Raw genomic sequence first — 14,952 nt, forward strand, 5'->3', positions numbered from 1 at the left:
GGGAAGGGAAGGGAAGGGAAGGGAAGGGAAGGGAAGGGAAGGGAAGGGAAGGGAAGGGAAGGGAAGGGAAGGAGAGAGAGAAAAGAATTGAAATACAAAAATTCTGAGTATAGGGCTTCTGATGTACTTTGAAGTTAGCAGTTCATTAAGTGTACCATTCTGGTGCTGAAACAATTCATGAAAGATTTATGTTCTCCAGAAGCATTTATCATGTAATGACAAGAACAATGAAATGTCCCCTTTTTAAGAATGTCATAAAAGATGAGTTTTCTCTTCAGCACCCAACTACAGCGAAGCTTTATGATACAGATGTTGCAACATCAAATAAGGAATTGCCAAGTGGACAACTGTGTCTTGATTTGTATAAAGGACGTTCTACCCACAAATTCAGTTTGCTGGGATAGGAATTTGAAGGTTTTAGCTGGACTTTACAATTCATGCTAAGCTCTTGTTTCAGTCATGCTGCTCATCTTAATTAACCCAGTAGCCAGTTAACTATATAACCTAGAAAGTTTTTACTGGGGGGGGGAGTTCCTTGTAGGATTTAAAAATATATATATTACCCACAGCAGTTTAGGGGGAATTTTACTGAAACTGTTGTACCTTTATAGTCTCAGGGAGGGGCAGGGATGTTGGTAGCCTCTCCTCCCAAGTGCAAGCAACCTTACTGAGGTCAGCAGAGCTCATTGTTTCGTTGCTCAGAGATACGCACTACTTGAAAAAAAAAAATATCTTCATTTCAATGCATTTATTCAAGTACTTGGAGTTGTGCACTCCCTTAGAAGCCTTCCTGAATGAAAATTTTGAGATGACATTCTTTTGGTTGCCTCTGTCATTTTCTACTTGGCACTCCTCTTCCTCACAAAAATGATTGGGTTTGCTCTCTGTCATCTCGGTGAGTAGTTATAAACATATCCACAAGTCTTTGGATGCCAATACAAATGCCAGAAGTGGCAAAATAATGGTACTCCATACTTCTTTAGATGGCATTTTCACTTTTATTGACAAAATCTTGCTCTTTTCATCAGCCACACCTGTCCATTTTGATTTATTTTTATATGCACAGCTTTTAGCATCATAATGAAATATTATTTACAAAGTTAGCTCCAACTAAACGTAGGTGGAAGTATCTAGAAAACAGGAGCACTATTCAAAGCACTGACTTTAAAATATTTATTATTTGTGAAACATATTCATTATTCTTGGCTTGTCTCTGTTCACTGCTGTTATTTATCTTAACAGAGCCCTCACTTCAGTGTGAACTCAGTCTGCCCTATAGAAAAAAAATCTAAATGCTTTAAATCACAATCTCACACTAACAGTAAAAGATAATATCTCCACTTTGTTTTGCCTGCAAAAACGTCTGGGCCAAGAGGACTGCCAAAACTCATAAAGCTCTTACGTTACCTATTGATTTATTGGCATGAATCTATCATATCTTTATATGATGTTTACTGGTGTTGACTTCAGTTCATGCCAACATTAACTTCCTTTAATTTTAACTCTCTGTGTGTACTTGGATATCTTTTGGTAGTGGAGATTTTTTTTTAGTTTGGTATGTTTATGTTTTTTTGCTGTTGTTTTGTTTTTTGTTTTTTAAAGGAAATTGTATACAAGTCTGTCTTCAAATTTGGTGTACAGAGAAATGGAAGATCTGCTCAGGTTGATAAGAATCACGGAATCACAGAAACACCAAGGTTGGAAAAGACCTACAAGATCATCCAGTCCAGCCATCCACCTATCACCAATAGTTCTCACTAACCCATGTCCCTCAGCACAAAATCCAAACATTCCTTGAACACCTCCAGGGTTGGTGACTCCACCACCTCCCTGGGCAGTCCATTCCAGTGCCTGACCTCTCCTTCAGAAAAGTAATATTTCCTAATGTCCAGCCTAAATCTCCCCTGGCACAGCTTGAAGCCATTCCCTCTAGTTCTACCACTAGTTACACAAGAGAAGAGGCCGACCTCCAGCTCACTACAACCTCTCTTCAGATAGTTATGGAGAGTAATAAGGTCTCCCCTGAGCCTCCTCTTCTCCAGACTGAACAATCCCAGCTCCTTCAGCCACTCATAATGCCTGTGCTCTTTCTGTTTTCAATATTGAGATTAATGCAGACTTGAGCCTAAAGAGATATGTTCCAGTATCTTCTTACTTGACACTGTCATTACTTCAGACAGTCTTTTTTTTTTTTTTTTTAATATAAAAACAGCATTGAATCTCTTGCTATAATGAGACCAAGCTCTTTATAGTACAAAATGTAATCAGCCAATTTCCATTACTATCGTGCATGACAGTATGACTTCATTCCTAACACAATTTACTTAAATTGAACATTTTGGCAGATGTGTGCATGAGACTAGAGGAGCATAACTTCTATTAAATCATATCCTGAAACAATAACAGATTGTGTTGTAGATCTAGCTATGGAGAAGTTTCCAGCTCTGCTCATAACTTATTGCACGTTATAAAAGACATTAGGAAAGTATACCCAGCAAAAGACTGAAAAACACTCCATAATCTGAACAGAAATGACATGCACAGATAAACAAAGTGATTTGTGATGAAGAGGCTTACATAGCATTGCTTTGTAGTCAATAAAGGTCAGTGAACATGTCCACTTGTAGTGATTTCAGAGACACGGATGAGAGGAAATGAACAATCCTTTGGTGAAAAAATGTCTTTTTCTTCTGCTTTTCTGGACTCATATACTGTCTTCCTTCAGATAAACGATAAACACAGAACACGACTGTTGTCTCCGCAGGTAGAGAACTGTGCAGTCACTGTGGTGTTTTTACTAATTATTTGTGTATGTGCAAATGAGTTAGTGTTTGCTGTGTAGTACTGAATACAGGTAAAAGAAATAATCCTAGCCCTTGAACTATAGTTGTACAAATGTCTGAGAAATCTTCATTTGATTCATTAATAATCCATTAATCTGTGATTCATTAATAACATGCTCCAACTCTTGCCTAAACACAGGGGTACTTACATGGAAGAATGCACTTGAAGATGAAGCAGAACTGTCAACTACAGACCAACATAGGCAGGCCAGCGTATGCTGGGTTGAGGGATGAGTGCTAGAACTTAAAATAATCTGTGGAAAGTCAGAATGACCAAAATCTGCAGCAGTTTTCACAAAGTTTATTTGAACTTTATTTTTCATCTTCTCAATGGGATTGTCTGGTCTAAATCTAACAGATTTCATCTGGGTTCTTTCAACTTGAACTGTATCAACTTTACACTACCAAAGGGCAAAATTATTTCAAGTGCATCATTAGATGTGAGGCTTTCTGTACTTTCGGCAGTTGTTGGCACAAACCTAAAAGCAGAATTGGTAAAGCTCTTGGAATGAGTCCAGAGGAGGGCCACTAGGATGATTGCAGGTCTGGAGCATCTCTGCTATGAAGAAAGGTTGAGGGAACTGGGCTTGTTTAGCTTGGAGAAAAGAAGGCTTCAGGGAGACCTCATTGTGGCCTTCCAGTATTTGAAGGGAGTGTATAAACAGGAGGGGAAATGGCTGTTTATGAGGGTGGATAGTGGTAGGACAAGGGAGAATGGTTTTAAACTGAGACAGGGGAGGTTTAGGTTAGATATTAGGAGGAAGTTTTTCACACAGAGCGTGGTGACACTGGAACAGGTTGCCCAAGGAGGCTGTGGATGCCCCATCCCTGGAGGCATTCAAGGCCAGGCTGGATGTGGCTCTGGGCAGCCTGGTCTGGTGGTTGACTACCCTGCACACATAGCAGGGGGATTGAAATTAGATGATCACTGTGGTCCTTTTCAACCCAGGCCATTCTATGATGCTATAAAGCATTATTGGTTCTTCAGTATCTGGAGGGAAACGTAAACAAACAAACCAACAAATAAATCCACCACCACAGCAAAGTTAATTACATTCTCTAGACCTTGATTCTGTAGTAAACTTCACTATTCAAAAGTGAGCCTTCAGGAATTGAAGAGCATTGAGTCAACAATGTCCTTGTGTAACTATTTAACTTCCAGCACACCAGAGGCCTCTCTGAAATCAGGAGGGCTACTTGTACGTTAAATATTGGCCACAGTTGATGTATTGTTGACTGAGAGCCAACGGACATCTCTCACATGGTTATTCCTTTAAATAAAGCAACTGGATTTAGCAGCCAAAAAAAAAAAAACAAACAAACAAAAAAAAAAGTCTGCTTTGGGAAATGATGAAGTAGAAATCTACCTGAATGAAATCTACCTTGGCTGATAAAATAATTTCTTTTGAGAGGGGGTTATTACTTATAGCTTGTAACTTATAGGCACTTCCATTAGAGTTCTCGTCTACCTACTGAGAGTGTGAAATGCCATTCATATAGGGTCAGTGGTGTCTAATGACCTCAGAAATTCCATAGCTGTGTCACCTGGAGCAACTGAGCTGTTCTCCATCATAAAGTGTTCAAATTTGCCTAGGTGTTTCTTGCGTTTTAGATTTCTAGTGGAGTAATTCTCATTTAACTTTAGTTTTTAAAATTAAAAACTTTTTTTTTTTTTTTTTTTTTTTTTTTTTCCATTTCCATTTCTACTAACAGCCCCTTTTCATTTGAATAAATATACAGATGGAAAGCTATTTTCAGAAGTGCTCAACATTGGCTTACATTCTGTGGAAGTCAGCAGTAGAACTCCTACTGACTTTTACTTGGGAGTGGAACTATGTCAACACTGAATGGTTTTGAAAAGCACAGCGTGTCATTTTGACTAATGCTGCCCAGGTATAATGTGAATATATTAAGTCAAAACATGTATTTAAATATGTCACAATATTTTCTGTCCACATTTTCTCCTTAACATGGATGCCTTGCCTGCACAGGCAGAGGCATACCACAGAATAAGTTGAATACTTCCTATGGATACTGCTGCTTAATTCAAGCTACTGTTACAACATGTTATATAGCTTACAAAGTTTAGCTAAAATGTGTTTGAACTATACTAGCCATGTGCATTCTCGCTGCTATACATAATTTCTTTCCTTTTGTGTTTTTTCTTAACATAGATGCCTGAAGGAATTTAGGTAATTTGTAATTGATCTTGAACAGTATACCATTAACATCTGAATAATGATAGTAGATAGTGCTGTTCCACAGGAACAGAATAAAAACATCCTTAATATGGTGATTCCCATGTATATATGTATGTATTCACATACATGTGTATGTATATATATAAATATGTATGGTGGTAATTTCAGCACATTGATTTTTAATGCCTCTTCCCATCTAGATTCTGAAGAATGAGGCTGCTGTTCCATGACAATTGAAGCCTACGTAGATTGGGATGACTGCAAAACCAAATCTTATCTCTGAAAAAGATATATATTTCCACCAAATCAGCTTCTGAGAGGACTCATTATGTAAGTACTGGTGCTGGAGTATGACAGAAGATGGAAAAGCCTGGGTTCTTGGGTCACTTGCACAATGGTTGGTTTAGAGGGCTGTGCAATAGCACCAGAATATCTTCAGCATTCCTTAACACAAATTGGAGACCTGAAGATTGTTCCCTGAAAAATCTGTCCGATATCTGCTAGTTCATAGAAATGTGATTGTTTGATGATGAGAGAGACTTGGATCAGTCTGTAAGCATGTAATAAGAACAAGTCCTTTTTTCTTAGACTTTTTTTTCTTACAATTAAGTGATCAGGATGGTTCACTCAGTTTTGAATGTCACCAATGTTGTTACAGTAGTAACATGTGGGTTCCATCAACCCATGTGGTTAATGGGAACCAGGACTGTTTTTCTTATCTAGATGTATAATTATGCCTACAACTGCCTCAAGAGAAAAACAATTAAAAATATATATGCAATAGAAAGTGTGTATTGCATACAGATTTATATAAGTACGTACTACCTATTTAATATAATTACATATGTAACAAATTTCTCAGTATATATACAATATTTAAGTGGAAGGAGGAGAAAAAAGGAATACATGCTTTCACAATGTGACAATAAGCGTACTACATTTGCTACAAAAGCATAAGAAACCAAGTGAAACAACTTAGAAATTGTAGCCAGTAATGTTGGATTTATCTGCTTACTTTTCTCCTTTTTTTTCCACCAGATTTTGGAGATTGGCCATCATAATTTATGCCTGTTTATTACTTTCAATATGTTTAGGATTGTAGCCATGCTATTATATATATATATATACTGTATGGTTATTATGATAGAAATATTTGCTGTTATGTTTTTAGATGTTGCTATTTTCAGTATAACTTTTCATTAATTCTCTGCCATAAGAATTTCTTTCTATCTCGTAAAACAGAACATCTGCTACATGCATTCCTAAGAGTATCACATTCCACATTCAAAGCAAATGACATATATTTGCCACTTCACCTATGCTGTACAACCATTGCCACCTTTTAAAAAATGTGGCTAGGGGTTCTGGCTATTTAATATGAGAAACAGTTGAGGCTCCATTTGGGGCAATGAATGGGCAAGTCAAGTCAGGTGACATACTCAAAATAACCTCAGAGATTTCAGAATAATTTCTCACATTTTCAAAAGTCACTCTAAATGAAATTAAATCAACTTCAGGCAAATCACTGTTGAAAACAGGACTAGGCAAGCTTTACTGGATATTAGCTTTTACAGTTTGTTGTGACTCACTCTATGATTATGCAGTGCAGTTGTTCGCAATCAGCTGAATTGAAAAGTTAGTTCCCAGGGCGGTCTTTCTTTTGTGTACAAAGATAAGCTTGCATATGCAGGTGTCAGAACCTGTTCTCTCTATCACACTGTATTGATGTTTGGAGGGGAAAAAAAAAGTCTGACATGACGCTGATCATCTTTAACTCTGCATATTTCTGTGCTATTATAAAAGCAGCCCTATCACTCTCAACACTTTGCTGGTAGCTCATTATAAAAATGCAAAGAATAATGTCAGCATCTCTGTTTCCATGAATATTTTGACATTCACACCTCCGCTGATGGGTGCCTGAATAAACAAGCCACGTGAGCTGCACAGGTGCCTGGGACCCAACCCTAGCCCTAGGGCTCCTGCTCCATTGAGTGCTGAGGTGGAAGATACAGCAGGTACAAGCCTTGTGCAGTAGGTGTGATCATCTTGTGACACAGGGTCTGCGTGTTAGCAACTGACGAGAGGAGCCTTGCTTTATCTTATCAGCATGCATAGTCTGGTTTTAAAGCTTTTTCAGTGGAACCAAAATTGTTCCAGTGAGTGCCTTTCACAAATGCAACTGCATGGGAAAAAAACTTCACTTACTCCCCTACTCTCAACACATTTTGGAGTCTCTGCTCTAAGTCAAGGAATAAGGCAGACATGCATCAAATGAATTTGAAGAAATATTTTAAAATTGTGTTGTTGAGAGAAACAGTGAGGTGATTACAAAGCACAGAGGATCTAAGAATGGCAGTATTTTTGTATACGGAATGGTCTACAGCTCTTCATTGCAATTCCACCCCTCCCACCCCTCCCCCCATCTCCTTCAGTACAAAATCATCCACTGCAAAACTACTCCAGTCACTGATTTACATGCTTGTGATCAAACTTTCCTGCTTCTAGTACTGTGAGCATTTTATAAAGGATACTTGCAATTCCTAGATGGACTCAACGTGTCTGCTCCCATGCTGCTCTGCAGCTGCTTTATTATGCTTCTGGCTTCTCAACGGTGATTTCAGTTATAGGATGAGACTATAGAAATGAATCTCTTAGAAGAGCTCACTAATATTTTGATGATCTAATCTGCTTAGCTGCACTGTGCCTTATGCTTTGTGGAAATGCCCATATCAATGTTAGTAGATACAGCTAATTTTTCAAGGCAAGGTTAGATGATACTGGTCCTTGCCCCAGAACAGTATCAACTGTCCCACCAAGCTGCCTGATTTGTACTGTGTCATGTGTGCTTATTAGTCTAGACATATGATGTGGGGTATCACATAGAAGATGAAATATGCCATGTTCTGTAGCTGCATGCAGTTTTTATGAGGATACTTTTTTTTTTTTTTTTCCAGTTTGTTTCCACTTTTATAACAATATCCCACAGCTAGGCATTACACAGGCTATTCCATGATATTCTTTCTCGAACTCCTAATATGAATTTACAAATGGAGAGCTAGCAGAGTTGCAGATGCACTCTTTTCCCCCAGCCTCCTATTCCTCTTGCTCAGAAGTGGCATAACAAATGCTGCTATGGCACGGTACTGGGAATGCAAACATATTGATATTGTAGTGGAAAATTGTGGCAGTTGCAAGAGTGAAAGCCCCAGGTAGTTTTCTGGAGCTAAAGCACAGTCGCAGTCATTTACAGCTCCATTGTTTGACCCTCAGCAGAACCCACGGCCATTCAAGTGCTTTCTGTCTTACAGACGGCTCTTCAGGGAGTGAAGACACAGAAACCAGTGGCAGCTATGCACTATTCCTATACCTGTGTAACAGTTTCTTGGATCGGCTGCTTTTTGCCCGTATTTGAAGTTCAGGCTTATAGCTTGAGAGACTTCCTTGTAGCTTGTTGAACATTGATAGAGTTGTGTTCTAACCAAATTTGTTATTACGTAAAGACCTCAGACTTCACTTCCTCTAAATAGTTTCTGTTTACTGCTTCAGATTTTCACAGCCTTCAGAAGAGCTGCTCTATTTTTTCTCCAGGGACAGCTGAGGAAAGTCTAAGTTATGTGGTGAAGCTTCCTATACAAGCAAGGTGAGGAATGAGGATGCTTTTATTAAAGTTTTTTTTTTGACAAGGTTGTTGTGTGTTAAGTGGGGCCCGCTACTGTTCTTAAATTTATAGTTTTTGTTTTACCTATTACATACTAGCTGAGGCTGTCAAAATCAAGCTGAGCATTGTATTCAGATCCACAGGTGGTATGATGGTCTCCAAACATCTCAACCTGTTGTGTTAGCAGGCTGAAAGCATTTCAGGATCTAAGATACTATGCTGAAAGAACCAAAATAACAATGTATCTTTTCATTCTGTACAAAAGTGCCCGGTTAACTAAATTCAGAATCTTAAGATACATTTTGCAAATGTGTATCCACATACATATATCTGCTAAATTCCCTGTTTCCATTTTTTATTTCAATTTCAAGACAATTTTGAAATAAATTTTTGTACAAACATCTCGTTGTGCCCAGCCAGAGACCACTTCTTAACTTGAACTCCATTTGGGCATACGTGGAAGACTTGTACGGCCTGGAAAAAGCCTCTTTACAAAAACTCTAAGCTCTTTGTTTAATAAGTTCACTACATTCAAGAACAGTTGATTGATTTACCAGCAGCACCCTTCTCTCTTGTAAAATGTCTGTAGAAGGAATAATCAGTATACTGATATGTTCAGTCATATAGTATGGAGGAGAGGAAATAGCTGGAGCCCTACAGCTGAGGGGAGTGTTGGGAATTCCTGGTCTTTGGAGAGGGACAGGCAGATGGCAACAAGAAAGCTCTGGGCAAAGCTGCAGAAGGGCCAGTCCTGTAGAGGAGAATCTGACATGGACAAAGCTCTAGAAACCTTTGTCTATGGAGAGAGGGGCAAAGCATGATGGAAAAACAGGAAGGGACAAAAAAAAAAAAAAAAAAAAAAAAAAAGTAAATCTCTGAGAGACAGAAAATTACTTAATGACTTCTGCATACTGCTAAGTGCAATCAAAGATTGAGAGAAATTAAATACAGCCTGTTAATTGACTCTATTTTAATTAAATAATGATTTGGGACATTAGCACCATGAGCTGCAATGTTGAGTCTGGGTGGACAAAATCATAGTAGAATAAGCTGCTGAAAAGCGACTGAGAGAACAGTAAGTATTTCATTTAGCAGCCTTCCCAACACGTACAACAAATTACATCCAAACTTTTGGTTGCAGGGGTGCAAATCGCTAAATGTCATTTGCATAGTTGCTGTGCAGTTAGATGCTCTCAAGGGTTTGCTTTAGTCATTCAGAAATGCTTATTGTTCTCTGAACAATGAGAAACATGACTTGCCTGAAAAGAAATTTGCTTCTTGTACTGTAGGGTGAATTTTTTATTTATTGGGAGAGAGCTGTTTGTACTGAGTTTTTTGGATGTAGGATAGTGAAGAAAAATCACACCAGAAAGCCTGCACCTGCAATAATATCCTGGTAAATTGCCCACACAAAGGCATGGGACCAAAAATATCTAGGAAGGTTCAGGGTAAGCACTGGGAAAAAAGAAAAAAAAGAAAAAAAAAGAAAGAAGTTAAAGTTAAATCCAGATTGGTCTAGGAACATTTGCATCGTATAACAGTTGAGTAAGGAGACTGAACTAATTGAAGAAGCAGCCATTCTGAACACCACCTCCCTACTGACACCACCAGCAAGCAACAAAGGGAGGAGCCATAATAGTACTGTGTTTGTTTGGCACGGAGTGGTGTCTATATGTGTTCACATCCTAATCGCTAGAGCAATCGCTGTTGTTCGCAGCTCCATTTCATTTCCTTGGCCGAGCACTCCTGGGATTTTGGACTGTGATCTCATTATTTGCTTGGCTCTGCCATTCGTTGCATTATGTACCTGCTCCAGCAGATATCATCAACTCCTAATACTTCTGTGCTACACAGAACAAATCATTTGCATTTGAGTAGGTCGCTATGGCTACTGGCTACCTACATCTGTACAAGCCAAAAACTAAAGGTGCTCTGCAGAATTCAGACAAGGATCGACTGTTCAATCTTTGAGATCCTATCCGCGCCTATTGTTATTGCCAACAGCACATACTTGTGTAGGCTTGATTAGGCTCAATCTCTCTCTTCCCATTTTGGATTAATATTTAGAGACTCTTTCTCAGGGCTGCCAGCTGACTCAAAAGGAAAGACTGTCTCTAGAGGACACTTGTATGACAGTAAGCAGATTAATTATACCTGCAGCGGTTCAAGGTGAATCATGAAAGCCTAAAGGTTTGCCATTAAAATTAATTCCATGCTATTAGAAAATACAAATTCCTGCTGGAGTTGTCTGGAACAAATTGCTAATTTATGTGTAGAAGTTCCCAGAGTACAGAAGAGCTCCTTAGCTGGGACCAATGCAGAAGGTGCCTATTCAGTAAAATTCAACTCCTCGGCTTCCAAAGGTTCGCTCAGAAATACTAACCTTAGTGCTTTGTTCTGTTCCCTGCATGAATCACAAAGGCAGGGAAACAGTGTTATCCACGGTGAAGAAAATGTGGAGACTGAAGTGAAGTGACTCCAGAATGAGACAGTGAGTCAGCATTAAAGGCTGGACCAGAACTCAAGTCTGCCATCATGCAGCAGTGAGAACAAAAGAAATCATCCTAGTGAAAGCACTGGCTGTAGTGTTATCCTGAAAGAATCTGACTGAGGAATCGTCCGTAGTATGAATAAGATACAGCAGAGGCTGATAACAAGAATTTTGCTGGTGTGCATGATAAGAAGTCTCCATGATGAGAAACTCAGTGAACATTAGGAAATGGCATGTATTCTATAAAACCACTTGCACACATGAGGAGACATCTGGCAATACTGTGAATGCATCCGTGCCACAGGCTGTCTGTTTTCTGTTTAGGACTTGTGTAGGAGTCCTCCAATTAGAACCATGGGAGCATTAAGGGGAAATGTGTTGCTTAAAATTATTTGAATGTTCAAAGTCTATACTGCTTTTTCCTTCCCCAGTAAATACCTTATCTTAGCTATTATGTTGGGAGGGGAGTTGGAGAATACTGAAATTTCCCTGTGTCCCCTCTTCCATATGAATGGGAAACAATTGCAATTGATTTCTTTGGTGAGAAAGTATATGTCTGATCCAAAAGCATGCTGCTTTGGTAATGGCAGCAAGGTATTGGTGCAATGGAAAAACAATTTATTTGTTTATCACTGTATTTCATGAGGTTATGAACCAGACTATGGTATTTTATTGTCTTTTTGGGAATAATGTCAGCATTTGTAGGTAAGATCAACTTACTTCATGGGTGTGCTCATAACAAATTGTCTAGATTAACAGTGATTACATATACATCATATATTAAAGGTAAAAGTCTGTATAATAATATCTGGCATCATTTGCACGGAAAGATACAGAGGCAGAGCACAAAAGTGGCAAAAAAATGAAGACTGATGTGCATGCTTGGTCATTGTTTTGAATGCTATTACATTCAGATTGAATAACAGAAATCACATCTGGATATAGTTTGCAATTGTTTGCTCAAATTATCTTATGTACCCCCTATCATTCTGTTATCCAGCTTGTACTGCCCTCTTCTTTGGGAATATATACTCATTACTCATCCTGCTGTGCAGTGGTAGTGGTTTTCATCTCACTCCAGCTATGATTAATTCCAAGGCTTGGTTATTTCAATCCCAAGAATTTCTATCCAAATAAGACAGGTTAGAGAAAGCAAGGCAAAAAGCATACCGGACTTTCTGTATAGATACTGAAAGAGGAAAGAGAATGGAATATAGGACACAATTTCTTTGTTTTCTATCAGCAGGCCATCTCTTGATTTTGTAGACCTTGCAAATGACTTTCAAAGGGGTCTTTAGTTATGGCCTTGGCAAGTCTTGTCACTGGTTTGTATTAATGGGCTGAACCTACATCTTAGGCCTTCCTGAACCTTTGACTTTTCCACACATTTTCACTTGAGCCTGTACCACTCTGAGGTGTGCGACCTCATGGCTCTGCCCTTCTCCCAGTGAAGGGCAGAAGGGGCCCACCACGAGGGAGGATGTAGGCTTGGCTCATCCAGAGAAACTGCAGTTGAAATACTGTTGGGATTCAGAGCTAGGAAGAAGCGTTTGCAAAGAGCTACCAAGCCAATAATATATATAATAGAAGAGTGACATGAATCTATTTTGGTCTTCTATACATGTGGAAGCTGGATTCTTTTTTTTTTTTTTTTTTTTTTTTTTTTTTTTTTTTTTTTTTTTTTTTTTTTTTTTCAGAACTTATAAAGAGCTTCCTTCTGATTGCCTCCATTGTTTCTGGGAAGAATTGTTTTTGAATGACCTCCATCAGCTCCAGCAGGATGTTGCTGATTTGCAACCACTGCGCTGCCTTTCTTCTGGCTGGGTTTAGAAGCCAACTGGTTGGGAACATTTGCATAGTAAATCCTTCCCTAACCCCTTAAAGCCATACAATCATTATCCTATCAAGCAGATAACAATATTCAATTATTACAGCTAAACCTGCCATTGTTGTTATTTAACCAGTTTTAATTTACAAGTTGTGTTGTGTCATGGGTCTATTTCTTAAAAGCACCTACTTAATTACACTGGGATATACTTCACATCTGTACACAGGTGGAGGGAGGGGCCTCAGCTGTTAGTTGCCAGAGACCGCTCAAATTCACTGAGTGTGACTCAAGCAATTCCCCAAAGCCAGGGTACACTGTCAGTTCATTCATTTGTATGAGAAATGTCGTATTTGCATGAGAATGATCTTCTGAATCTAGAGCTTGCCTATGGGGGTAAAATGCTGTGGCGCTGAGGTGCCTTCCCAAATATTTCAGCCCGCCTGACCCTGCAATTGTCTGCTTCAGTCCCATAAACGTCCCTCTGAATCAGATGAAGCTTGGACTGAGTCTCAGTGGATTTCTGCTTTGACTTGAAAAGAACATGGACATAAGTCTGCTGGAGTTCAAAATGCATTTGGACAATACTCTCTGGCGTAGGTTTTGAATTTCAGGTAGTCCCATGTGGGGCCAGGAGTTGGACTTGGTGATCTATGTGTGCCTCTTCCAACTAAGCGTAATCTGTGGTTCCACAAGAAGAGTGCTGAGGACAATGCAGACCAGACTTCCGTCCCCAAACCACATGCTTGGGAGACTTCACTTGTCCCTTCTGTGACCAGGCTGAACTTCCCTGTTGCACAGGAGGTCTGTTAACAGTGTTCTTGTGGGCCTTAGTGGGAGTAGAGAGCCTGCCATAAGGTCAGCAGTTCAGACAGAACATTCCAGGTAACATCAAACTGGATTTCATAGAATTATAAAATATTCCAAGTTGGAAGGGACCCAGAAGGATCACTGAGTACAGCTCCTGGCTCCACACAGTGCCACCCAAAGACTGTATGTCTGAGAGCATTGTCCACACGCTTCTTGTACTCCAGCAGCTTGGTGCCTGTTTCAGGGCCCGACAACCCTTCTGCTTGCAAGCCACGTGAAAAAGGACTGAAGTTTGATTTCTTCCTCGTTCAGCTGCTGTGACACTTAGTTCAGTCAGTGCTCCTGTGTGCATTATTTCTCAGTGACTTCCACAAATTTTGCATTGATCTTGCAATTAGCAGTAAGCAAAGCAACGCCGGGGGTCACTGCTATCTTGCCAGCAGAAGGCTGAGGCCTCAGTTGTGCGCTCAAGTGTTTTGGACACAGATTATGTATTGTGTGAGAGGCTGAGCAGGCAGACACTCCACCTTCAAGACATTCTACGGTCTGCCCGGTTCCCCGTAGGACCGAGCCCGGCCCCGAGGTGCTTTCACCGCACAGCACCGCCCCGAGCCGCCGCGGGCCGGTGCTGCTCCGCCCGTGCGCGGCCGCTAGGGGTCTCCACGGGGCGGGAGGGCCGGGCCGGGCCGCGCCGCACCGCCCGCTCGGGGGCGGGCCAGGCCATCAGCTGACCGGCCCCGCCGCGGCGCTCAGTGGTGCCGCTGCAGCTCAGTCGCTCTCCTCGGCAGCGGCGCGGCCCCGCGGATTTACTGCCGTAGCCCAGCGCGTCCCGCCGGCCGGCCGCCCTTCTCCCTCCTCCCCCTCCCCTCTCGGCCGCCGCGATGCTGCCCCACTTAGCCCTTCTGCTGCTGGCCGCCGGCGCCGCCCGGGCCCTCGAGGTAAGCGGGGCAGGGGGCGGTCGGGCGGGGGCTCGCTCCCGCCGTCCTCCTGCGCCTCCCGAAGGCTTTGTCTGCCCGGAGCCGCCCCTGCGGCGGGGCTCGGCGGAGGTCCCCGGTGCCTGCCCGGCGCCGGAGCGTCCTTCCCCGGCCGCCGGCGAACAATAGGGCCGCTCCCGCCGAGCGAGG

At 40.9% G+C, this 14,952-nt stretch overlaps 1 protein-coding gene and 1 long non-coding RNA gene across 2 annotated transcripts in view; both read left to right on the forward strand.

Annotated features, from left to right (window-relative positions):
* Positions 1 to 1,628: 1,628 nt before the first annotated feature.
* LOC122177228 lies at positions 1,629 to 5,419 on the forward strand. Its single transcript, XR_006177986.1, has 3 exons — positions 1,629 to 1,697; positions 4,584 to 4,736; positions 5,245 to 5,419. It is a non-coding gene; the product is annotated as an uncharacterized LOC122177228 (long non-coding RNA).
* A 9,186-nt stretch (positions 5,420 to 14,605) lies between these two features.
* The window catches only part of LOC122177487 (amyloid beta precursor protein), a 201,524-nt gene continuing 201,177 nt past the window's right edge, over positions 14,606 to 14,952 (forward strand). The window contains exon 1 of the mRNA XM_042866899.1: positions 14,606 to 14,766. Within this exon, the coding sequence (XP_042722833.1) occupies positions 14,710 to 14,766 (57 nt within the window). The 5' untranslated portion in view covers positions 14,606 to 14,709. The remainder of the gene's footprint in view (positions 14,767 to 14,952) is intronic.

The sequence above is a fragment of the Lagopus leucura genome, unplaced genomic scaffold (assembly GCF_019238085.1).
Source record: "Lagopus leucura isolate 7727_CA_CO unplaced genomic scaffold, USGS_WTPT01 Super-Scaffold_100001, whole genome shotgun sequence".
Lineage (NCBI taxonomy): Eukaryota > Metazoa > Chordata > Aves > Galliformes > Phasianidae > Lagopus > Lagopus leucura.